Source organism: Lepisma saccharinum, chromosome 7 (genome assembly GCF_977018435.1).
Source record: "Lepisma saccharinum chromosome 7, izLepSacc3.1, whole genome shotgun sequence".
Taxonomy (NCBI): domain Eukaryota; kingdom Metazoa; phylum Arthropoda; class Insecta; order Zygentoma; family Lepismatidae; genus Lepisma; species Lepisma saccharinum.
This window is the reverse complement of record NC_139235.1, coordinates 33,852,672-33,880,185: the sequence shown is the minus strand read 5'-3', so window position 1 is coordinate 33,880,185 and position 27,514 is coordinate 33,852,672. Positions and strand designations below refer to the sequence as shown.

Genomic DNA, 27,514 nt, shown 5'->3' with positions numbered 1-27,514 from the left:
AATGTTCCGATATGCATATAAGGTAAGTACAAATGTAAATAATTCGGAAATAAACAAGTTAAATGTATTTTCACTATAACTGGTACCAAAGTTCAACTACGTACGTACATGTATACTCAACGACATTTACAATATTGGAAGGACAGAATATTTAAAGATTGTTGATTCAACGGAAGGTGAGGGTGAAGTGGTGTAGTGGTTAGAGTTCTCGATTGGGCTGCTAGTGGTCCCAGGTTCGTTCCTCCTTACGGGGTGTTCTCTTTTTTTCAATTCTCCTTTTATTAATCAAGAGCATGCCGACATTATTTGTAATAGCAGTGTATAGTGGCTACATTGTTCTGCATCTGGATTTTTTTTAAAAACATTACGAAGTAAATGAATTGGCACACGTTCAAAGGGATATTTTCATGTATAAGATCGTGAATTCGTAACGAACCTTGAAGTTCGTGGGATCTTAAAATACCTAGAAGGTTAACCAGTTAATTGATGGGGTGATGTAAACTACTCATCATTCATCCTCTTGATGAGACCACTCGTCATTGACATGACGAGTTATCGCTTGGCATGCGAAAGGTACAAATTACACAAAGGAATTAAACTACTGAAAAGACAATGGTCACTCGTTGTGTTTTGTGAACCGTTGAACCTGTATCATGGCTGGGTGTAGGATAATTACCTGTCTAACTGAAGTCTCTTAGCTGAATGAAAATAGCGAAGTCCTCTGTAAGCTTCTCTCCTATTTGTTGACCAGAGCGTTGTTCTACTCCTCACCTACTGACTTGCTGACCACCTTCTCTCTCTCCACTCAATCTCCAAAGTCAGTCACCTCTCAGCTTGTCTCACCTCTATATTCCCTGGCCATCGAGCTCTTCCTCGATGCCGAATCGCCGAATCGTGTGATTATCATAATTGCTACCATGCAAACCGCTGACACCATAACCAGAAGTTACCTGTTTCCTGAATGCTCAGGAGGTTTGCATGGCACAATACAATGCATTGTAAACATGCCTAAGAGGCTTGAGACAGCTGAGAAAAACAAGTGAATGCCTTGGTCAACATGAAGCGTTCAGAGAGACTTAATAAAATAAACATACAAACTTAGGGATTGTTACGTTCGCCCCGACTGAGAAAAATTTTCTCCTTTGAAAATTTAAAAGTCAAATCGCAAAGCTTGACATGACTCAGGTTCGCCAATTCCATATATTTTCTTAAAAAACCAAATATACAAAAGAAATCCACCATAACTGTCTGTTGTTTGCCGTATCCCGAAAAATAAAGAAAATTTTTATTCCCTAAACATTATAACGAATAATACCATTAATACTAACAAATTCGTATGTTTATACGATGTAAAAACAATAATATGTACTATTATAAGACTAGAAATCACAAAAGTTCGTGTCGTTAAGCGATAAAACTCTTAATGTACCACATTTGTGCGTACGTAATGTTTATTATGTAGAATTGCTCATCCGCCAGCGCTTAGTCAATATTCTGTGATGCCTCGCCAAGCGGTAACTACTCTGTGTCGTCAGCGAGGCAAATGGCTGGCTGGAGCGTCTTCGCAAAACAAAACATAGCTCCCACTGTTTCTTAAGATTGGAGCCCGTAAATACGCTCCAAACCCGGACAAGGGTACACACGTAAGTCTATAAAATGTGAATAGTCACATTCGTCCTAAATAGGCATGTAAAATATTGACACAATATATATCTCACTGTTTTGTCTGTGTGAAAGCCTGATTATATCAAAGTGTAGAATGTTTTACGAACTACGTAGCCAGTTCAGTCCTAACATCTTTGAATATATGAACTTGCACGGCTATGTTGCACATTCCAATGTATTATAATACAATATTCAATGCATATAATTGGTTACACTGATAACTGTCGCTGGTAATACATAACTTATAGCGTTCAATTTTCTTTTCTACGTTAATCTGTACACTGTATACATATATATGGCTTGGTGAATACCTTTGTATGACTGCACACAAAAAAAAAAATCTTGCAAGTGTCAAAAACTATGTTCTCGAGTTATAAATATCAAAAAATGTTCTGCGAACAAATGTGTCGCTTTCGATATTCCATGTCGGTGAGAAAAAAAAAAATAACAATAATAACTGCATGCGACAAACATATGCATAAAATATTGGCACTAAAGCATGCTTTCTAAAATGTTGGAAAGTGCTGTAATTATGTTATTTATTGCTTGCATGTCCGTTTATTATTCAAAGTGCAAAATTTCATCTTAAAAAAAATTATGCACTAATTGATGCTAGCACTGGTCAATTGACACCACTGGCGCTTGTCGCTTCCTTGTAGTATAATGTAAACTTGAATGCATATAAAACTGGTTCTCATGCATGGCACAAAACTGAAAATGTGTATAAGGGCTATGGAAAAGTATTGTTTCCCATAATGCATGTTAGATGACCAAATAGATACACATGATAGGAGCTCGCATGTGTATGTGTAGAAACACTGTAGCACAATTCTGTAATTATTGTTTGTGACCGGAACTGCTGTTTGTAGAATGTATGTTTTCTATGCTTCTTCTTCTTTCTGGATTGCTTGTCGTCTTGACTGCATTGGGGCAATGTAAAAAATGTGGTAAATTACCCGTAGAACTTGGGAGATAGGGAAAAGTTGTTGTTCGAACTGCAAACAGTGTGGAGGGAAATTTTATCTAGCTCCATCACTAGGTGTCGTTGATAATGTATAGTCCGCTATACTGGGAAATGTATGGTTGATTACATCCTTCCTGTAAAAGGTAGTCTCCGTGTAGTAATAATCAGAAATGTCTGCATGTCTCCCTCGTAGAATGGTGATGAATCTTTCTATGTAGTAATAGCCTGTCTGCGAATGTCCGTCATCAAAATGCCCATGGATGGTGTAGGCATTGCTTGTCCATGGCGTTCCGTATAGACAGGTTAGGTTAAATAAAGGAAAAATTATGACAAAGAAAGGAAATAGTGAAGGATAGGAAATGTATAATTCAAGTTCATGCAAGTACCCAATACCAACTTATTTCCATTGCCTTTTCTTTAAAATCAAATTAAATTGTCTCATCAAAATAAAATAACTTAAATAAATAAATAAAATAATTGCCATAACTCTTTGAAAATAAATAAGGAAAATTTAAATAAAATATCCAACCGTAATTAAAATATTAATGTCCATGATTAATGTGTTGCCTTAACCTATTAATTATTACTGCGCTGCTCTAAATGAATCTGTTTCGCAAGCTGATGATGCTTAAAAAAATAATATCCTAGGGTTGCGGTTAATAACACATTCCAAATAACAAAAACTAATATATACATGGGCAAAGGGTTTAGGACTAATTCCTGAAATGAGATGCTCTTACTAATTGATTGATGAAGTTGCTTTAAGGCAAGTTCAAGCGGAGTCCATTGGGGAATAGTGAAATCAGATAAATTCTTGGGGATATTAAGTAATAATTCAATTTCTTTCATTTTTACTTGTTCGAAAGCTAAAATTCTTGTATGTAAAATTTGTTGATCCACAATAATCTGCGAAAAATCCTGATAATTAAAAAATATAGATTGTCCTTCGGTAAGCTGAATTGATCTGTGCGTGTTCAAATTATTATTTAAATTCTGAATAACAATAAATTGACCTGAACCTGATATTAAAATACCATTACGTGTCCTAATAAACTGAAATAATTTATTGTCATTAATAGACTTCACTTCAAAATTACAAAATGTAGAATAAATAAACAAAGGTAAGTGTTGCAAGCATGTTCTAAATTCTGTTTAAATGTAAAAAATTATTATGTTGTAAACCCTTAAAATAAATATATAAAATTTGAGTTGCGCAAATCAAGCTATTAGAGTGTGAAAGGTTGCTTTGACAAGCCTCTAATGGCCTCCTAATAAACAATAGGCCGGTGCAATTTGCCGTGGTTCATAGATATGCAATGTAAGACAAAATTTCAGTAAATGCTACTTCTGAGTTTCGTTGAAACTCCAGGTGGTAACAAAATATAGCATCAGGGAATTAAAAAGGTGATATTCAAATTTTAAACACAATAAAAATAATGAAAAACTTTCTCAATTTCAAATTTTCTTTAAACAAAAGAAATTTAACCACTCAAAACTTCTTTAGTCCGCCGTATACCTCAAATCACTTGGTCGTGTAAACAGACCCGCCGCGAAAAGGTATACTTGACTCATATAAGAATAGATAGAGAATAGTTATGCAATATATTAAAATATAAATACAAATTAATAGTTATTACCTACTGTACTAACATTAACCTGAAGTTAATCAGTAAGAAGTAATGAATTTATTGCTGCATTGTCGAATAAGGTGCAAATTGGGTAAGTGAGCTAAATTTCCTAATAATAAATTCTCAAATTCAACATTTGTGGTAAACCACTCTGTTTAAATTTGGAAAGGCTAACGATGGCGTGGCGACGTTTGCTGCACATGCCTGTGCCAATCACCGAGGCTTAGCCTGGGCATGTTGCTGACAATTTTTGATTACTCTATGTGCATAAAGTGCTAAAAATTGCCCTTTTGTAAAATTTCCCTGATTTTATCGAAATTTCGTTTGACTTTATCCAGATTTAAACCAAATGTACGTCAATTTCCCAAAAAAAAATTACTTACTATAAATATCTCTATGAAAAACGGGAAAATTTTGCGAGAAAAAACGCAAAAATTCGTCTTGTTGTTCCTATGTAAAATTATTGGTCGTGATTAGTCTAAAGTGCATAAATGCGACGTTTTATGGCAAAAGTTATTTATATAACAAAAATTATCCCTAACATTGTTGACATGAAGTTCTATCGTGAACATCAAATTCTAATGGCTATATGCGGAACTAAACTGATCCCCTAAAATTTTTAATGGATGAACGCCCCTGGTTGTTGTAATCTCCATGCTAAGTGTTTTCTAAGCTTCCAGCGTGTTCAAAGTACTCGGGAGAGAGCTTCCGTGCGGAGAAAGGAATTCGCTGACAAAGTTCCTGCAAAGTTGCATTTTCGTTGTCGCTTGGAAGGACTGAACTAATTTCTCTACAGCGACAGGCGTGATCGGCGACTTCGGGTAAGTTCGGGTTCCGTTCGGGATAGCGAAAAATCGTTGCTTTGGGTAACAAGCAAAGGTGACAAACCAACATGCGGAGGAGGAAAATGCAAGCTCTGATTCGCTGATACATTGAGTGACGCGTGAATGTATACAAAACTTTAACTTACTACGAACAAAGTCTAGTAAGCGCTGCGAGAATCGAAATGGAAGTCAAGGACTTTTGAAAATTACATCATAGGCGGAATGGAAAGGGAAAAAATATCGTCGCGCTTGCGACAGTGTGTTACTAGAACACTTCCGTGCTTGTACAATAACAAAACTTGGAAAGCTGCTAGCAAACTAAATGACTAATAAACCTTGCATAAGGTACAATTAAACGTAAAAAATGAATTATACTTAAAATTTGAATCGTAATGAATATAAAAATTCTAGGCGAACATGAAGTCGTAAAAAAATATGGTCTGTAAACGAAACAACAGGTTCGGGAACCTGAAAATTTGGCTTACTTTCTGCTTTTAAAGTAACACTTGAAACTTTCTCGACTTTTACTGGTGACTGATACGCAAATGACTCTTTAACTTTTACAACTGGCTGAACACAGGGTGAAATAGGCAATTCACTTTCCATTTTGCGGCTGTTTTGAACAAAATTAGGATCCTGGCTTACGGCAAATTTCTGAACTCTATCTTTAACGGATAAAATATTCTTCGGCAAATCTATACTGTCGTCTTTAGTGACTAAACTATTTCTGGATACATCTTGAACTTCTTGTTGTACCCTAGGTTGAATAATAATGGACTGAGGCAGGGGTGGGGGAATTGGCGGGTGACTCGTTTTAAATGGTACCACTTGAACAATCGGTGCAACATCGTCGTAAATCTGGTCAATGGTCGGTGAATCATTATTAAGTTTGCTTAACTGTAATTCGTTGGTACACTCATGGTCATAAGTAATAGATTTCTTGCGTTGACATTGAAAATAACAGATTATGAAAATTATAAAAATACTAATAATAAATGTTGTTAATAATAAAATTGTAATTATATTATAAGGATAGTCAAAGGACTTGTTCAACAGATAAATAAAATTAGAAGCTTTTACGTATGGAAGAAATCCGTTTAAAATAACTAAAATCGCAATGATTTTCATGTTGCTTAGGCAATCAAAACAAACAGTTCTTCAAAGCTAATACGTACTTTAAGCCTGCCTAGTCTAATTAGTAAATATTTTAACTCAACTTTTAATTATTTCTGACTCTAGGCTCAATTTATCTGCGTAATTTATTTATTTAATATAATTTATTTATTCTCTAAATTTATTAGCACTGTTTAACTTATCTTATTTAATTTCAGGTGTTAACTTTATGTTTAAATACTTGAAATCAATCGAACCGTACTGAGGTACAAGGTAAGGAAAAAATTGAGACTGATTTACTCCTGACTACCTGAAATAAAATAATAATTATTATTTATGCAATCTTTAAATGCATTAAAATACTAACATCACTAAAACTTGAAGAATCTTTAATTCTCTCTACTCATTCTAAAATATGCTTAGCATATTATTGTGGCAAAGTTAGAAACTAAAACCGTTGTGGGTTAATCATTATCATTCTGCGATGGCAGAATTGATTTCCAGGATTTTGGTCATGATCCAATATCCGAAGGAAAATACTTGTTATTGGAGCGCAAAAAAAAATCTTGACGTCGACGTCTACATATTCATATAGTATAAATATTCTCATAACTGGCGCTTTAAAATAAACTTTGCTAATATAATCATATACCTTCTTCTGAAGAGTAACTATAAAATTCTAGTGATATATTCGCTGAGCTAGTATTATTACATACTGCAAAAAAAACTTTTGTGCCTAAAGCACATTATTAAATAATAAGTCTGTTTTTAATTGTTAATATTATTAGTGCTATTCTATGATAAATTATTATTATTATGTCATGCAAGTGAGATTAAAATGTTAAACCTGTTACTTATATGAATTTTCAATTTTAGTGACCATTATCCGTGCGTGAGTCCGCGTTGTCCTCTTGATGATCTTCATCTTCACCTGCCAAATTCTCTTCACCTTCACCGTCATCTGGCGCATAATATTTTTTGAGTCTCTGGACGGCAATAGAGTCCACTACTGTCTTTCCGCGCTTGTTTTGGAATTCCACCAGGTATGTATTCGGATTCTCTTCTCGAATAACTGTGGCTGGGCCTTTATAAATACCTGAAAAGCACCGTGCAGTTCCAATTTTCTGGGTGCTGTCAAAAATTAATACTTGATCGCCTGGTTGAAACTTGATCTGTTTCCTCTTCTGATCATAATATTTCTTCACTTCAACATGTCGTTTTGCTAAGTTATCCGTAGCATTGGTTCTTGCTTTCTCCAATACTCGGAACCGTACATCATTCTCCACATTTTCACAGCTTGGTGTGTGCAATGCAAGCTCCCAGGGCAAAGTAGGTTGGAATCCATGTACTAAAAAGAATGGGCTATATCGCAAATTCTGATTCCTGGTAGTGTTATAACTAAATACACTTGGCTGTAAATATTGGACCCAATCAGTGTGTTTTGAGTTAACATAACACTTCATTATACTCTGCAATACCCCGTGGATAGGTTCAGAAAGGCCTATAGAATTATGCAAACCGACTGGTGAAAACTTGATGGTGATTCCCAATTTATTGCCAAGTTCCTGGAAAAGCTTAGATTTAAATGCAGATCCGCGATCGGTGTAAATATCCTGTGGGGCTCCGTAGCGTAACACGATCTCTTCATACACAAATTCTGCTGCTGTACTGGCCGTGCAATCCGCAACTGGTTTGGCGATTAAATAGCGCGTCCCAAAATCTGTGGCAGCGATTATGTATCGATGACGAAGATTGGATGAAGGAGGATATGGACCTGAAAAGTCCAGGCAAATCCGCTGAAATGGCTTCTGTGCGGGAAAAGTGCACAGTTCTCCTGCTGGTAGACCTGGACGGCGTTTATTCTGCTGGCATGTAATACATTCCCTAATTTTCCTCTGTATAAATAACTTCATATTTGGAAAATAAATTCGTGGTAATGCAACGTTGTAACATTTGGTAAATCCAAGATGAGAACCTCCTATGGGTGAAGCGTGGAGTGTCTCAATCACAGAATCACGTAATGTCATTGGAATGCATAATAATTTCTTGGTAGTAGCTCCTAATTTCTGCTGTCTATATAATAATCCATCTTCCAACACATGATGATAGACCTGCCTCTGGATATATAAAGGTAATGTTCCATCGTCCCTGTCTGGGTCCTCCAAAACTTTAATAATTGGGCCAAAAAATGAATCCTGTCTCTGATGTTCCGCGACATCTGTGGTTGCATCAAATAAAGTAAGTGTCCTGGGTTCGGGAATGTCCTCTTTAGTGTTGCCATCCTCTACGTTTTCTCCACATTCTCTGCTAAGGGGATCGGCGATATTCTCCGTAGTTTTAACATGGATCGGAGTAAATGAAAAATCCTCCAAAAGGTTACTCCATCGAAGAAGCTTTGAGCTCAAATTACGGGATGTCCTAATGTACGTAATTGCTTTGTTGTCCGTGTATAAATCAAAATGGCGCCCAACAAGATAAAATCTAAATGATTTGAAAGGATATAAAATTGCTGTTAATTCTTGCTCAATAACACTCAATCTTTTTTCAGTGTCGGTCAACGTTCTACTGCAGTACGCACATGGCAAGTACTCTCCTTCTGCATTGGGCTGCATTAATACGCCACTGACCGCATGAGATGAAGCATCGGTGAAAACCTTGGTGTTCTTCGCTGGATCGTACGGTAACAAAACAGGTGCAGTAATTAGAGCTTCCTTTAATTTCTCAAATGCTTGATTGTTGTTCAGGACCCCATGTAAATTTCTTGCCCTTACGAATTAAACCCTGTAATGGTGATGCAATATCAGAAAAATTCTTGACATATTTCCTCACGTAGCTGCAAAGACCTAAAAACATTTTAACCTTCTTTGTGGTGGTGGGAACCTTATAATTCTTAATGGATAACAGTATTCTATCACTTATACGATAGCCATATTTGCCCACATTGTGGCCCAAGGCAATTGTCTCATAGTATCCAAATGAACATTTAGGTACAGCCAATTTCAATCCGGCAGATCGTAAACATTGAAACATTTTCTCTAAATTCACCAACATATCCTTAAATGTATTGGCAAAAACAAACATGTCATCGATATAAAAGGCAAAATTATTGTCATTCATACCCGCTGTAGCGAGCTGAACACATCGGGTCATTGCCGCAGGAGAAGTCACATGTCCCATAGGTGTAAAGTTCATCGCAAATTGTCCCCTGGCTGGTATAGTAAAGGCAGTGTACTTTTTCGATTCTTCTGCTAATGGTATTTGAAAAAATCCTTGTTTCAAATCAGCACTACAGTAATAGCTCTTACCGGCAATATTGTGCAATATCTCTGAGATGTTTCCTATAGAAACTGCATCGAAAACAGACCTAGCATTAAGTAATCGGAAATCCTGCACCATGCGATAAGCTCCTGATTTCTTCTTGACAAGAAAAACTGGTGAATTGTAGGGTGATGTCGTAGGACTGATGACCCCTGCTTCTAGCAAGTTGTCAATTTGCTGGTTAATTTCCTTACGCAGGTGAACTGGTATAGGGTAAGCTGGGACGTGAAATTCCGAATCGTCCTTTAACTTTATACGATGCGTATAATTAGTGGCACAACCAATGTCCTGCTCGGACCAAGAAAATACATCTAGATACTTCTCTAATAATTGTCTAAGTTGCAACTTCTGATCGGGTTCTAATGCTGGATTTATGTCAAATTTAGTAATGTGCACTGGTTTTGTCACGGTGCCAGTCTCCTTGGTCACCATAACGTTAGGTACTCCGTCATCTGTAGTATGACGCGAAGCTGGTACTGGATTTTGCCATGCCTCTGCGGTACCTAAGCGTGCCCCTTTCCTAATTTTAATTTTGTAAGAATTTGGATTCGTAATCCAAATTAAAAATGACTCTGGATTTACAATGGCTCGAGGCACCATTAAGCCTGTGTCCATTTGAAACTGTAAATCTGGTTCCAAATAAGTTAAATTTTGATTATTAGAATTTGTCAATTTGACAGGAATACACAAATGAGATCTAGGTTTGATTCTAATTTGTCTGGAAGTTACAAATTCCGGCACATATAAATCCCTGATCAGACTAGCAACTTTTATGGAAACGTCAAAGGTTTTTCTGTGTTCCATCCTTAACTGGTTCCGCGGAGGAGTACCAAATCTCCTCAATGTAAGTCGATGTTGATCAAAATCCAAATTTGCCTTATGAGCTCTTAAAAAATCATTTCCTAGGATTGTCCCATGTTCAAAATTTGGAATCATCCGAAAAGGATGGGTAAAATTGCGGCCGTTTATTGCAAAAGTTAATAGGAAAATCTCTTTAATTTCAATTTGTTCTTTTGCTACTCCCCTTATGGCCGTATGAATTTTAAAATGTTTGGCGGTTGAAGGAATGCCTCGATCACTGGTAACTGATACTTGGCTTCCGGAATCCACAAGAAACCTCTGACGTTGTCCCCCTAACACTGCGTTAATGTAAATTAATTCCTCATAGGGGAAAGTAGAGACTGCTATTTGTTTGCCAACGAAATCTGCGCATACGTCTCTTCTATGGGCAGTCACTGTTCGTTTAAAGCCTCCGTGTTCTGAAAACAAGTGGCTGCTGTGTGGTTAGGGTAATTACAAATTGAGCAGCGTGGTCTCCCCCTTTGCTCTTCCCTGTTTTCCTGGTCTCGCCCTGCTGAAGACGAGGAACCCCGCGAGTTCTGTCCACGGAAGTTTCCACGTCCTCGCCATTGTTGGGTATTGCCATATCGCCTATTGCGATCTGAGTTGTTACCATTATTATTACGTCCATTCCTGTACCCCCTATTGTATTGTCGTCTATTATTATTACCCCGATAGGAGCCTCTATAATTATTCCCTGACTGATAGCCTCAATGTCTAAAGTGGGTCTCGATTGCGCAGACTCAGCAGCAGCCAGATTGTTACTCTGCAGTAAAATCTGCTGCTGTTGCGGAAAAGTTGGTGTATTATGCAAAGGAGAGAATAAACTATCCCTTTGATCTTCGTACCTCAGTTCTTTCAGCATGCGCTGCCTCATCAAGAACTGAAGTTTTTCAAAGGATATTAAATCCTTAAGTAACCCATGCACGAACTCATACTCTTTATGGTGGATATCTTTCATGTAATCCACCTGTAATCCTAATATGATCTGTTTGATCTGTTGTTGAACACTCATTTTGGGGTCTGCCTTGAGTAAAAGTAATTGTTTGTCCCGAACATAATTCGTAACTGGCTCAGTTTCCTTGTGTAATCTATATCGAATTTGTTCCTCGATCTGGAGTTGATCCAAGGACCCTGTAAATTCGTCTTTAAATTTTCGCCGTATCTCCTCGTAAGAAACTTCTTGATTTTCTGTACCATCTTTCCAGGTCTGGTACCATCGTAACGCTGGCGCGGCCAGAAGGGCTGGAAATAATTCCTGCTTACGGGCATTGCTCCATCCATTTAATATGGCAAGGCTATCCACTTTATCTAAGAATTTTGATACATCCTCCCCGGCTATCCCCTGAAATGGGATACCCTCTAAAATAGTTGGGGGAACAAACTGCGACTGAGCCATCGTTGCGAATTGTGTTTGGTCTAAATCTCTAATATCCTGATCTTGTTGCTCTAATTGTGGTTCACATTTCTGTTTTTCCAATAATTCTCGCTGAAGGCGTCTAGTTAAGATTGGGCTACGTTTAAACTTGGGGGTGGAACTTGCAGCTGGACCGCTGACATCTAAATTAAAACTTGTAGTCCCTCGTGCTATATCTAATAATTGATCTTATGTTTCGTCGAGTTCATCAGCAAGGTGAAAGCTCGACATCTATCATGGCACAAGTAAATTCTTCTCCCCCCATAAATGCAAAAAGCTTTAAGCCCTATGTATTTTCAAAATTAATTTTGGCAAGGCTACACCAAAAAGACTAAACAAATTAGCAAAATTTTAGGGTGGGTTTGAATTTAAAACCATGTAACAAAATTTTAGGGTGGGGTTGAATTTAAAACTGACTAACAAACTCTTCTCATTCTTGTAAGAAATGAAAAGACCCACGTATCTTCACCACGTAACGAGCTTTGGGGTGGGGTTAATTTAAACTGGCTAACAAACTCTTTTCTCATCACATTTCCGAAAAAAATGGATGAGAAGCCCACATCTCCACCACGTAACGAGCTATTGTCTCATCGCATTTCCGAAAAAAAGGCATGAAAAACACCACGCAACGAGCTGGAGATAGGGGGAAATTTCTAGGCTAACAATTAAGTGCACCTCTTTTCATTTCCGAAGAAAATGAAAAGACCCAAAGCAACTCCACCACGTAACGAACCTTGAAGTTCGTGGGATCTTAAAATACCTAGAAGGTTAACCAGTTAATTGATGGGGTGATGTAAACTACTCATCATTCATCCTCTTGATGAGACCACTCGTCATTGACATGACGAGTTATCGCTTGGCATGCGAAAGGTACAAATTACACAAAGGAATTAAACTACTGAAAAGACAATGGTCACTCGTTGTGTTTTGTGAACCGTTGAACCTGTATCATGGCTGGGTGTAGGATAATTACCTGTCTAACTGAAGTCTCTTAGCTGAATGAAAATAGCGAAGTCCTCTGTAAGCTTCTCTCCTATTTGTTGACCAGAGCGTTGTTCTACTCCTCACCTACTGACTTGCTGACCACCTTCTCTCTCTCCACTCAATCTCCAAAGTCAGCCACCTCTCAGCTTGTCTCACCTCTATATTCCCTGGCCATCGAGCTCTTCCTCGATGCCGAATCGCCGAATCGTGTGATTATCATAATTGCTACCATGCAAACCGCTGACACCATAACCAGAAGTTACCTGTTTCCTGAATGCTCAGGAGGTTTGCATGGCACAATACAATGCATTGTAAACATGCCTAAGAGGCTTGAGACAGCTGAGAAAAACAAGTGAATGCCCTGGTCAACATGAAGCGTTCAGAGAGACTTAATAAAATAAACATACAATCTTAGGGATTGTTACGAATTATGATACTCTAACAATAATAGTGTACTGCTTCAAAGACATTGACAAATATTAATGAAATAACTATTTATATTTGTGGCAATTCAGGACATACTAATTTTACACATTTTCCCACTCGAGTTCAATGCAAGGATACCTCCGCAAATATCGACTGAAAAGTTTTCATCATGTGCAATTCTCCATTAAATGTTTTCGCCTATTCGCACTACCTTCATTTTCTTTGTTACAAATAAGTATTCTTTGCACATTACATGTAGGAGGAGAGTTACATCTACATTTCACGTTGGTCAGCTCCTTCTACCTGCATTCAGGAGCGACAGCTTGTAGGATAATGGTTACCGTTAAAGATTGCCAACCTGATGGTCGTAGGTTCAAATCCCTCCGGTGGAAGAAAGCTTTCGTAAGTTTTAGACATATCCCATTGTGTTCATTGTCCGCGCCAGGTGAAACGGAATGATTCAGTTTCTAATTAACGATGGGAGGAGGGGAAATATTAAATTACAAAATCTCCATTTCAACAAACCAAGAAGTGGAGAGAAATTGGATAAATATTAAAATTACATTCATGTTTTTAATAATATAATCGCAGGTAAAATCAAAGATCTTACGTGGAAGATTTTATTTTGCCCTGAACTCGGCCAAAAGGCATTTCGCACCGATCTAATACATTCTCCAATACATTTCAAAATGTTAGGCTATTGAACGTTTCATGTCGATAATTTGATCAATGCATCAATTCTTGACGCCGAGACGATATTTTCTGCAACTACCTCTTCTCTCCTCTCGTCTCCAGTCCCTTCTGTTCTTCTCTTTTCTCCTTCTCCTCTGCTTCTATCTCATATCACCTTCCCTACTGTTCTCGTATCTTTTCTCCACTCCTCTTATCTCCTCTCCTGTCTTAGATTTTCGACTCCACTGTACTCTTCTTTTCGTTCGTCTGTTTTTCTCTCTTTTGCTCTAATCTCCACTCCCTCTCGACATGTTGTAATTGTTTGCTGTTCCTCAATTGGTAGAATACCACCAGGATGTTATCTTTCAACAAGACGGTGCACCACCACATTGGAATCTGGAGGTTCGTTCCTACCTTCATCAGACATTTCCTGGAAAATGGATTGGTCCTGATGGACCGAAAGCGTGGCCTGCACGATCTCCAGACATAACCCCTTTAGATTTTTCTATACAGATAACCAAAGTCATCACATCAATCCCTCTTGTGATGTTGGCTAATGCATGCCGAGAAGTTGAATTTCGACTAGATGTGCTCCCTCCTATACTCCGTGCTATCAAGGGTGCTCAAGTGGAGATTTATTGATTTTTTTCCTATTTCGAATAAAACTTGAATAGTTTCCGAACATTTTGGTACCATTGTTTGATGTCTATGTTGCATATAGCGTATACAGTTAATTTTTGTTTTCATACAAAGACTTCTCGGACACCCGGTATTTGTTTTTACTTCTTTCGCGTATTTCATAAATATCTATTGTGCATGTGGCAACCCTGAAATTGAGCCTAACTCTAGACGCAACCCACCAACGCCTTGTGTAAATTGGGTTGCCTAGTTTAAAATGTCGTTGTCCTAAAACTTGTGAGATACACTGTACATTGCAGCCATGTTTCTTTGAACTTGGCTGTACTATAAGTCTGTGAATGACTTTATTGTTCTTTAATAATAAAAGCTGTAATCGTTTCTGTGATCATTTCCTGAAGTCTGATTGACTACGTACATTTTTGTAATGGCTTCTCGTACCCTACATCTCCTACATGTGTTAGGATCAATACGTTATTGCATTGCAGTAGACAACTGTAAATTACACAGATTTGACCATAGATTCATTAACTCCAACAAAAAATAGATTAGCAAAGTTAACTGTATTTACGTTTCCTGTATAAAGACATAGTACATACATACGTCATGTACTGGGTACCGTCAAAATAGAATGTGCACCATTTTTTGTAATATCTAGGCATAAATATGATCATAACACTTGTTTATTTGTCCTCAACTTCGTTCCATTATCGGAAGTAGGTTTACCAATAACACACTTCCAATCTAAATGTCAGCAATATAAATCTGAATTATCTACGTAATTTTTACCCTATTTTGAGAACGATCACATGATTAAAATAAGGCTTCTTATAGGCATGTCCACGTTACTCTTGTAAATATAGTTTTTCAACTATCTCAAAAATGTACTAGATGAACATAAATAAAACTTGAAATACGTGTATACGTCCGAATTGAATTTACTCGAGTTTTACAATATTCAAGTAGAAAATTTTGAATAATTTTGAAAAATCTCCGATTGTTTCAACAGTAATATGGACATATCTTATGCAAGGAGGACAATTTCTGTTTGTGCCACTAAGTGTGTTATGTCTCATCATTTTGATTAGTTACAGCCCTTTAGCGAGGAAATAGAGACCGTTATCCACGGAGGTACATTTCCTAGATTCGTTTTTATAACGGCTTGCTACTTGCAAAATGTAAGACATGTTTTCTATTTCTCTCGTCCAGTAAGTTCGTCAATGTTCTTTGTGAAAGTGAAAACTTCCCTCGAGTTTACAGAGCGTTAAAATAAGGCGAGTCTTTGTAACACTGTATAAATAAGGCAGACGCGCAAATTAAACAAGTTTGAAGGTTGTTTGTGATTGGCTGGAGTGAATTAGAACACAATCTACTGTACCACCACCATATGTGTGGCTCTGGCCTGGAAGCAGTGATGCTAGTCTCCAATGTTTAAATCACGGGAAGTCTGTATTTCGCACTAGCGTGCGGTAAGGAAAGGCGGGGCAAGCGCCGCTTGCGTTGTTTTTTTTAAAAAAAACTTTTGATATCTTAACTTCGTGTTTTTCAATGCCTTTATACACATTAGAATGGAATTTATTTACTATAAGATATTTACATTGCAGAATTTTCATTTCCTCTATTTTCTGTTCTTTTGGCTTGAAACATAAACCGGCTGCACCCTTGACGACGCTGGGCGATGCGGCACGACTGACCGCGTTAGAAGAAGAGGACTGCTCGCCTTTCTCCCCGCTTTTCAAGTGACTTGCATGGACACTGAGCATCCCCGATTACGAAGAAAAAAGGCCGAGGACAAGCGACACCAAGACCGCATCTGTCTTTGGCAAGGGTGTTGGAAAGAATTCGTCCACACTGGCCACAAGTGTTGCTAACTTCCAAAATTTTCTGTGCATCCGTAGCACCACCTAACGCTGTACGATTTTCATGTTTGAAACTCTATAGTAATCAACAAATTACATTATGAAGTTAGCCAGTGATCACCAGTCGTATGCTATTTAGTTATAAGAAATGAAATCACAGCCGGTACTTGAACATATTCGTCATGTGGTCAGTTACTCGGAAATATGGAGGGTATGTAACACTGCAGGTAGGGTGAAAAGGAAGGTTAATTTTGAAGCGTGGGTGCTGCGGATGCGTGTTGGTTTTTTACTGTGATATTGTGCTCTCTTTTTCCTGTTCTTTGTGTCGTGTTTTTCTACCTTAAAAGTAAGATTCTACATTGAAAATTTCGGCCATGCTTGACATACCAGAAGAGCCATCGATTTGCAGTGCTGCAGGTAAGGTCTTGATTAGGGACCTTCTTTCAAAACCATTCAGTTCGAGAACATATGGTGTAAAGTTGGAGCTTGTGATTGTGAATCATGAGCGACCGTGTCTTGAACTGTGTATAACCAAACCAACTAAGAAAGATGGGAAAGTTTTCATTAGGCAGTTTAAAACATCTCAGTACAACAATATTATGTGGTTATGTGGCAGCAATGATCTTAATAAATTATTTTGTTGGCCATGTGTTTTGTTCAATAAAAATTTAGGAACATGGAACTATACAAGCTACAGTGACTTGAGCAATTTTTATAATGCAGTGCAAGGACATGAACGTTCCCAGAATCACATCTGCGCTTGCATCCAACTGAAGAAAAGTCATGTATCACAATTCTAGCCAAGTAAGAAACCGAAACCCGTCCGTTTATTTAAGATCGAAACTTTATGCTAATAGGATGTTTATTATTTTCAGGGTTAAAAAAGAACGTAATTTAATTTACAGTTGCCCTCAAATATCAAGTAAATCATTATTTTCTTCATGGTTGAAATTTACAAGTTTATATCGAGAGTCTGTTTTTCTTCTTTATAAACCGTGCAGCGAAGATTTGATTTTACGGTAGCTATGTATGCACTTCACACACTCAAGCCCGATACTTCACCATTATATACATTATTGTAAGTAGGGATGTGTGTAGGCCTATATTATATTTGAAATTGTTATAATTAACCGAAACGAAAAAATAACCCATCGCTTGCCTATCACGAAAGGTCACGGCACGCCTATTTCGCATATTTTCCAGGGATCCAGATACCTTGGCTCTGCAGTCATTGACAAAATAAAGGTGTATCTGTGTATCGAGAATCAAGGGATAATGTTGAGATGGACCTAAAGGAAATCAGTCAGAATGGAAGAGATTGGATTGATCTTGCACAGGATAGGGACAGATGGAAGGCTTGTGTTGCTGCAGCCAAAAACCTTCGGGTTTAAGAAGGTTAGTTAGCTAGCCTCTAGATATGGGCAACACACTTAAATTCGTGGCTAGTGGTCAATGCATCTAATTCAACCTCTACTTTTTCCTAAATATCTAAATCGAATCTGCTATACCTTCATATACATATCCCTGTTCTCTCGATTCAGGATCAACATCAGGCCTCATTGCTACTGAAAAGTAATATACGTATGTACATCCAATTTTGGTTGTCTGTATTAGAGACTTCAACCCTCTAATGATTGTATTGAATGGGCACGTGAGGATGAGAAAGTTTCTATATTTTATCAGGTCTCTTGTACAAATTAGGGTGCATTTTGATGGAAGTAGTGAAGAGTTCAACACTAGCATAATCTTCAAAGACTAATAGCAGTGGATTTGACCGAGTTCACGCTACGGAAGCTTGTCGGTCGCAGCGCTGCTCAAGGGGTTTTTCACGATCACGAGGCTTTCGATGGTACACCTCGATTGAGCATCCCGCCAGGCGCACCAGGCTTACAGAGACACTTCTGCTCATCTGGCGATGTCGCTGCTTCTGCCTGCTTCGATAGTTTCTCCTGCAGCCTTTTCACAGTCTCCGTCGAGATCTCCAGCTTGTACTGCAGCTCCTGCGTTGTCTTCGCGAGCTTCTCGTTGTTGGTCTTCACCGTGTAGAGCTCGTTGGTTCTGGACATTATCTCCTTCTCGAGGCATGTGTTCCGTTTCTTGATCTCCTGACAGGATCCCGGGTATTTGCAGGAATCCTTGGACTTCAGGTTGGGGCAGTTGTTCGCCGTGCACTGCTTCCTGTACATCTCTGCTTCCTTCATCTCCTGCTCCTCTTTCAGTGTCTTGTTGTCGTTCTGGCTGTTCGTCAGCGCAAGCTCCAATTCCATCACCTTCCTCTGAAAGCAAGGGACTTGGGAGGCCTTCTCCTTCAAGCTCTCGTTGTCCCTGTCCACCAGTCGCATCTCGGCCTCGAGGGAACACATGTTTTTCTGCAGACTCTCCATCTTAAAGTCCTTCTCTTGCATCTTCTGGAAAAACTCGTACCTCAGCTCCTCGAGTTCTGCTTGAAGTTTCCTCTCTCCAAGCTGGCTTTCGTTCAGACGTTTCTTCAAAGCTTTCACCATGCAGAACTCGCCTTTCCCCTTCTTGCAGCAGCAGTCGCACTTCTTCTTATGTTCAGACGGTGCACTGTCCGGCCTGTCCATGTTGTCCTACAATTGAAACGAACATTCTTTAGAGACCGTACGACCTTGTTTTCAGCTAAAAACCGAACAATGGGGCACTGGCGCACGCAGAGGGGAGCTGTTGGGTCTACAGCCCTAACAAGATATAGAGGGGGAAAAAACTCAGTCAAAACAGTAAAGAACTCGGGGGTGGGGGGCAAAGTGTTAAATGGAAAGTTCCCTGAAAAAGGTTCCCCATTGACCACACCTCTCTTCAAACAACATTCACAGTTAGGAAAAGTTAAAAATTGTACTTACGGAATTTTTTTTGCGCATCCCGCTCCCCGAATAAATCCTACGTAAGCTACACTCTGTCTCAGCTATCTATGGAGCGGGCGAATGAAAACAAGTCTCTGCGCAAGTAGTGACACGAAACGACTCCACCAAATGAACACGTGAGAGGAACGGGATTGCGTGGAGACGCCAGTGAGTGCAGTTACCAGCAACGTGTACTGCTTCGCTCTGCCTACTTGAGCCCCCATTCTCTACCGCCATGCGCATCCTTGCTCTAGAGATACTTGGGACAGCGTGCAGTACACGGGTAACTTGGGCGTAATAATGCGTTTGTGAACTTGTCTACGACCAATAAAGTAGCAATGTTGCCATAGTCTAACGTTGATTTATTATTTATTTTATTTATTATTATTATTATTATTACTTCGCTTTTCTGTCACTTTTGGCTAATCGCGAACATGAAGATAAGTGATAATATGAAAAATATGAAATTGATGAAGGGGCCTCACAAAGAACAACCATGTCCGGGCTGGGATTCGAACCCGGGATATCTGTCGTCGTAGCGCGCTGTGCCAAACACTCCGCTACGGAAGTTGGCTAGTTCGTTGAACAATGGCACGCTATGTCAAAAGACTCGGGTTCGAATCCTGGTCGGACCTGCATTCCCGCTTAAATATTTACTTAGCACAACTCCAGCGTTTGCCAAATTATAAGATGCTGTAGATAGAGTTTTGAATAATGTGCAAATGATGGAACTTTACACAGGACATTTTGAGTATGTACGCGTATATTAGTGATATACACTTCCAGACCAGCATAAGTATTTATGATGGAACAGTTTTTACATTAAAATGAGTACATTTTGTCGTCCCGTTTTTCCTTCAAGAAAACATGAAAAATGTTCTTTTTAGTTGTTTAAAAAATCTGGTCACCTTTTATTAGCAAGTCGTGTTATCGTTGTGTGCACTAATACAGTGCGTCCATTTCGATCTGCAGCCGAGAGATCGGGAGAAACGTGGCGGGCGGCGCTGACGGAGATGCCGACATTTGAGGCCTGTAATGCCCGCTTATTTTTGTGGACATCTTGCAAAACGAGCACTAACCTGTGTTATAACACGCAAAAGTTCTTCTGTAATTCTTCCAAGTTCCACCCTTATATACACAAATAAATATGCTTTAGAAATTATATTAAGAGTCACAGATAATACTCTGTAAAACATTTTAATCATAGTTTTGACCAGTAACGTCCTGCTTAAGTTTATATCCTTGAAAGAGTTTTGTGTCGATGGGGATCGTTTGGAGGTTTCGAATGTGCAACACTGTATCAAGATTACGCTGCAGACGAACCGTTAAAAGCTAATGGTGTTCGTGAGCTTCCTTGCAATCCGAAATCTCCTAGCTCAAGTTTTTTGTTCCTTCGCGACTACAGAGCTGTGAATATAGTGGCAGGCAGATGTAAACCAAGAGCGTGTTAATTTCGTACTGTGCGTAAGAGTGTTATTCTTGGTTACTTGCCGTTACTTGTTTGTGTTATTGCAGTGTGTATGTGTGTTGTGTCAGTCAGACGATTGGAATGCCAGCCGCAAGGTTCACGTTAGAACAAAGAATTTTTATGTATGACACTTACGTGAAAACAGACTCGTGTCGAGACGTGTGTAGGCAATTTGTACAGACATTCCCAGGCGTGTAGGTGGACATCACTTTGAACAACTCTTATAACACAGGTTAGTGCTAGTTTTGCAATATTTATATAAATGTCTGCATATGTCCATAAAAATATGCGGGCATTACAGGCCGCAAATGTCGGCACCTCCGTCAGCGCCGCCCGCCACGTTTCTCCCGATCTCTCGGCTGCAGATCGAAATGGACGCACGGTATAATACAATGCAACCATAGGCGTGCGCACGGGGGAGGCCAGGAGGACAAGGACGCAGTTGCCCGTCGTAATACTGCCAAATAGAAATTTATTGTAGAGAAAACTTATCGCCTGTTATTAAACAATATTATATTATTAAAGAAAAATTAAACATTTTAATGTCAATGAGAGTTCCAAGCAATTACGTAGGGGGGTACATTATTTACTATGTAATTGGACTATCCCAATTTATTCTCTAACAAATTTCTTGTTATTAACATTCCAGATAATTCCTTGTTATTAGCACTCCCTCATGCTTAGGTGGTTGAATGATTCTGATAGTACCTCAAATTATATTAATAAATTTTATTTCTAAACTTCTGCAGATCAGTGGCAGCGATTAGGGGACAAGGGATGCAGTTGCCCCTCCACTTTTTGCCTCCACAACATGGCCTCTTTGTGCAAACCCTTGTCTACTAAGAAAAAATAAAATTTCCTTACCCCCCTCCCCCCCCCCCCCAAGTCTTGCCATCCAATCACCGCCTCTGCTGAAGATAATCTTTTTTATTTCTGTGACAGGTTGTTTGTGTGAAAGAGTGTTCTGGCGCAATATCAGATACCTGTTTAAACAGTTTAAGTTATCTGTTGTCTTATGTTCAACAACATTTTGTCGTACAGGGGGAGGTGTTTTGAACTCCTATACCAAATCAAAGTAGACTAACGTTGTTGTCATGGGTGTCCGGAAGGGGGGAAACGTCTCATCCCCCCTCTGAAAAATGGATGTTACCATGAACTTATGTATTAGACACACATATATTTCGTTTTAGTCATAGCAATTTTGTTAATTCTTGGAAGGGTGTTGCTTGCTAACTTTCTTGATTGATTTGCTTTATTTTACTTCACTTTTTCTGCCACTTTTGGCTGTACCCTGCCCCAGCTACCTGTGTAGCAGGGCCGCGCATATCGGCAGAGGAGGAGGAGGAAAATCGAGTGGTGAAAGCGCAGTGTTGCCAACCGTACGGTCCAGACCTTAGTCCGTACGCTAAATGTACGGCTTATCAAAATTTGCTCCTGCAGTTTTATCCCTAATATTTAAGTAAGAAATTCTTGAACCAAGCGTACGGACATGGAGACAAAAGTACTGTCCGTTTGCCATGTGCGTACGGTATTATCGTTTTCAAAGGTTTGCACCGCTGCAGAATGAAGGAGAGAAAGCGGGTAACCCCAGTCGTCCATTACGCAATCCCTTTTCTCTCACTGTTCATTGGTGGAGCCGTCTCGCGTCACTACTTGCGCAGAAACTTGTTCTCGTTCGCCTGCGAGTCATTCCATGCCAAATCAACACAGCCCCCAACCTGACCATCTCCGATTTTCATGAAATTTGGGGAGTTGAATCTATGCATGGAAATTAGTAACTATAAACATTTTTAGTTTAGTTTGTCTTGTAATTGTTAAATTATTCAAGGTCAAAGTTAGCAGAAATTGCCCTTTTTGAGCCCGCTTAGCTATACTAAATGTGCTGTAACTCCGCCCCTATTTCTACTAACAAGCTCAAATAAAGCTTTTCAGTCATATATAACAAGCCTACCTTTGGATAAAAATATAATTTTGTCACGTGACCTTGACCTTTGACCTTGAATATCTCAAAACATGTCATCACCAAAAATCGTGAAAAAAATATATTTGGTTCCTCATGCCATACTATAAAACATATCAAAAAATCATTCTAGGACTGCACTGGGATCAGAGGAAACAAAATAATATGTGTAACTATGTGACTGATAAAAGCCTCATTACATGAACTATGACGAGTGAAAAGTCCCTTAACACCCTCTACAAATGTACAAAATGTAAAGGAGTTATCCTGGTCATGAAAGAAATAGGTTAGGCACAGGGAGATCTCTAGCTGTGTCAAGCGCAGGTCCGGTATAGTGTTGACCGCCATATTGGATTCAACGCAAAAATTTCAAAGGAAAGGGGGTGAAGTGATATATCAAATCAGGCTAGAATTTCATAGTTCATGTAATGAGGCTTTTATCAGTCACATAGTTACACATATTATTTTGTTTCCTCTGATCCCAGTGCAGTCCTAGAATGATTTTTTGATATGTTTTATAGTATGGCATGAGGAACCAAATATATTTTTTTCACGATTTTTGGTGATGACATGTTTTGAGATATTCAAGGTCAAAGGTCAAGGTCACGTGAAAAAATTATATTTTTATCCAAAGGTAGGCTTGTTATATATGACTGAAAAGCTTTATTTGAGCTTGTTAGGCGAAATAGGGGCGGAGTTACAGCACATTTAGTATAGCTAAGCGGGCTCAAAAAGGGCAATTTCTGCTAACTTTGACCTTGAATAATTAACAATTACAAGACAAACTAAACTAAAAATTTTCAAATTTACTAGGTTCCATGCATAGTTTCAACTCACCAAATTTCATGAAATGAAATGGTCTGGTTGGAAATTGCACATATCTGTGTTGATTTGGCATGGAATGACTCCCGCTCTACAGATAGCTGGTACAGGGTTTAATTTGCGAAAATGGGGATGAGTGATGAGATGATGAAATTGAAGAATGGACACTCACAATCATCCATGTCCATGCCACGGGGACCGGCTTGGAAGGGTGTTGCAGGAACCTGATAACTTTAATCTGATTTTCTAAAGATACAACACTATTATGTGGGAAATATTCCTCGTTTGCCCCCTCTGGAGAAAAATTATATTGCTTGCCCCTACATGGGAGAAATCTGTGGACGTCCATGGATAATTTCATGACTGTTGGGAGTTCATTCTAATGTTGGACGAACAGTGTTTATGTTGTCCAATATTTAATATATGTGTGAAATTATGTCTTTAATTTGCAAGTGTGTGTGTGGTGAAAGTGTTTAAGAAGAGCCGCAAATTTTGTTTAGATTCGGCTTTCCTATACTAGGTAGGTTCCATTCCTACATTAGGGGTTATATAGAGAGATACAGGGTGGCCAAAAAAAGGTAACCGAAACATAAGGTAACCAAAATTATTCGGTTACCTTTTTTGGGCCACCCTGTATAATGCGCGTAAAATACACTAGGCTGGGCACACTCGGTGTAAGTCCATGTTTCGTACCTATCAATACAATAAAACAGTGAGATAGCAGGCCCGTACCCAGGAGAGGGGACATGGGTGGCATGCTTTCCCCTCGAACTAGGAAATATTAGAATGCGAACTATGAAATGCTGCTAAAATAAGATTGATGTTTTTTTTTTTTGTTTGTTTTTTTCAAATTTTGAAACAATTCGAATTCGTCCTTGCGTACAACAAATAAATAGGCTTGTTGTGGAGAGGGACAGACTATAGATTCTGCAGTGTGCAATATTGAGCAATTTCAGTTATATAACCATTGATGCAAGGCTACCAGATCTCCAGATTTAGTCGGAACAGTCTATTGCTTTTAATCACTGTCCCGACTTTTTTTTTTAAAACTGCATTGGTGTTGCGAAAATGGATCATTTTTTGGTTAACTCAGAATTAGACCGTTCATCATTATAATAATCCTTGCTAATTGGTTTCATTTAATTTACAAATAAGTTTTCAAAACATACAATTATCATAGCTGTTCAATGTTGTTTTTATAAGAAAATTAGAGGAAATTTGAAAACACTGTTAAACGCAGAGCACACACTAAAAGATATGCAACTGGGTTGCCACCAAAAGTGGTGTTGACAGAACACTTCTTTTGGTGTTAATGCGAATGGTTGTTGTTTAACACCATTTTTGGTGTCCTTTTGCACAATCTGCTGCCACATCACACCAAGTATGGAGGGCCTTTAACACCCGATTAGATGCTGTGCTACACCAATTACGGTGCCGTGATACACTAATTACGGTGCTACACCACTTTTGGTGGCAACTCAGTGCACAGTACTATACCACTATTCGAATACTTCTTAGATTTGAATGCAACCAATAAGCACTAATCTGTACGCTGTGTGACAAGAGTTTGTATGTGAGCGACTGTGTTGCTGATTGTCGGGTCGGGGGGGTAGGGAGTCTATCGATGAGTTGAATTTTTACTTTGGGCCATCATTTTGCACCCCTTCTACATTTAGTTCTAGCTGCAATATTACCATATAGCATTTCTGGTTACATCTAATATTTCAACAGCATTTCGCCGACCACCGTGGCAGAGTGGTTAGCACATCACGCTTGACGCCAGGGGTCCCGGGTTCGAGTCCCGGCACGGGCATTCCTTGTGAGAGTTCCTTCATCAATTTCATCATATCATCACTCATCCTCAGAGTGGCGATCAGCTAAAAGTGACAAAAAATGACGTAAAATAATCTAGCTCAATCAATCCAACAGCATTTATCTTTGTTCCACATTTTCGGATCACCCCCCCAATAAAATCTTTGGTACGGGCCTGTGAGATAGAACGAGGTTTTTCTTTACCCGACCGGACTTTCATCAAGGCTTTTGCCCCCCCTCCCCCTTAATCAGAGGGTCTGCGCACGCCTACGAATACAACAATAGTTCAATATGCGCGATCAAGAGTTACAAAAGACTAAACCGTATAAACTTACATCTGGCGAACTGGGAGACTGTGTTCATGTCGGAGCCATGGTTAGATACTGAAATTTAGCAACAATATAACCACAGCAACGATAACAAACAATCACGATTGTAGTTTAACCCTAGAACACTAGTGTACGTAAAATTTACGTGTCTATCTCCCACCTCTCATCTACTCACCCCTGCACCTATCAGTGCCTCGAGTAGTGTCTCTGATCGCCTTGATTTTGTTTGTTATGTTGTGCACTGTACGTTAATTTTACATAGCTCTAGTAAAAAAAGAAATATCTTTAATGTAATTTTGACATTCGTAAATTCGACTTGGACAGTTAAACTTTTAAAAAAGAAAAGTTTAGAGTCATGCACTATTTTCTTGTAAGACTTTAAAATTAAATTTGGTCCTTATAGGAAAGTGGGGGAATTGTGCGCACCTAAGCAATTTTCATTATATTTGGAAAGGTTTTGCTTGAGAAAATATGAAATTTAGCTTAATACTTTTTCATTCTTTCTCCTTTTGAATGAAATAATTATAATTGAAAGAAAACAGTGTGTACGTGAGTAATGCATCATGTAATGCAAACCTGCACTTGCGCACAATTCCCCAACCTATGGGGTAATGATACGCAAGGGTAGGGCAATGGTGCGCATTAATAAATAGTTCAGCAAATAAAAATGTATGTAGTTATATATCAGATTAACAACATATAAATTGAATGTGTTAAAAGTGGTTGCCTTACAATTGTAGAAGGCAATTGAATTGCTGTTTCAATATTTAAAATTGAAAGAAAATTAATGGGGAAGACGATGTTATTTTCGTTTACAAAAATCACACACGTAATTGTTGGCTGTATCGACACCAGTACACTCTGCATGGCTCCATTCACAGCAAGAAACACATCGATACCATAATTCATCGTCTTTCCCAAAATCACCACAAATTCCGCAACGTTCATTAGTGTCTTGTACAATCAAAGCACTGCCTTGTCCCCGTTCTAAGTCTACGTCATCCAATTCATCGTCATCAAAAACAATTTCTTGATCCTCGGTGTCTGACTCAGACGACTCTGAAAGTTGTCTTTTCCTTATCAGCTTCTTCTTGATGCTTTTCATTCCACACGGACGTTTATGGTGTCGCGTTATTTTGTCCAACTTCTTCTTACTTCCTTCTTGTTTCTTCTTTTGGGCCTCTTCTAACTTGCGTTTAATGGGCGTACTGGTCAAAATTTCTGAATGTTGTTTTGCTCGCCGAGAATTCTTTACAGTTTTGGTATTATTCCCTTTTCCTTGACGTAATCCCATTGGGACAAAGGAAAGGAAAGAGTTTGTCCCCGCAGCAGATGTTGAAGGCACATTATTATCAGGATTTGGATGGATGATTTCTTCCACTAAGTCTTCATCTGCACTGTTCGGAATGCCACATGATTTGTTCCAACTTTTAGGAGAGGAAGAATCTTCAGCGATAACAAGTGTAACGTCCTGAACAGGAGCAAAATCATGATCCTGAAACTTGTCGGAGCGGAAACCTGAAACAGCTTTCTCCATTGTTGCAACTTTTATGAAAGCTTGATTTAGGAGTTCAGCCAAATCATATTCTGTCACCCTCGCATGGCCAGTTGTAGTTAAATAAATAGCATATTCCCTGTACAATGCATGTTTCAATGGACTGAAAATTGTTACGTCGAGCGGCTGCAACCGGTGTGATGTGTGCGGTGGCAGAGATACCATATGAATGTGGTTATTCCTGCAGAATTCATAACTCTCAATTGAAATATGGCTTGCATGGTTATCTAAAATAAGCAGCACTGGGTCACTTGCTGTGGGTTTTGCAGATTTCTGGAAGTGAACTAGCCACTCAGTGAACAATTCTGCGTTTGTCCAACCATTTTTCGAACACTTGTAAGAACACCCGATAGGACCATTT

General features: G+C 38.8%; 1 protein-coding gene across 1 annotated transcript; it reads right to left on the bottom strand.

The window, feature by feature from the left end:
- Positions 1-18,010: 18,010 nt before the first annotated feature.
- On the bottom strand, positions 18,011-25,671 carry LOC145990182 (uncharacterized). The gene is made up of 2 exons (XM_083125843.1): positions 25,605-25,671; positions 18,011-18,937 (listed from the first exon to the last, which is right to left on the bottom strand). The coding sequence occupies exon 2, from the start codon at positions 18,929-18,931 to the stop codon at positions 18,179-18,181; it is 753 nt and encodes a 250-aa protein (XP_082981969.1). The 5' UTR covers positions 18,932-18,937; positions 25,605-25,671; the 3' UTR covers positions 18,011-18,178.
- Positions 25,672-27,514: the final 1,843 nt, after the last annotated feature.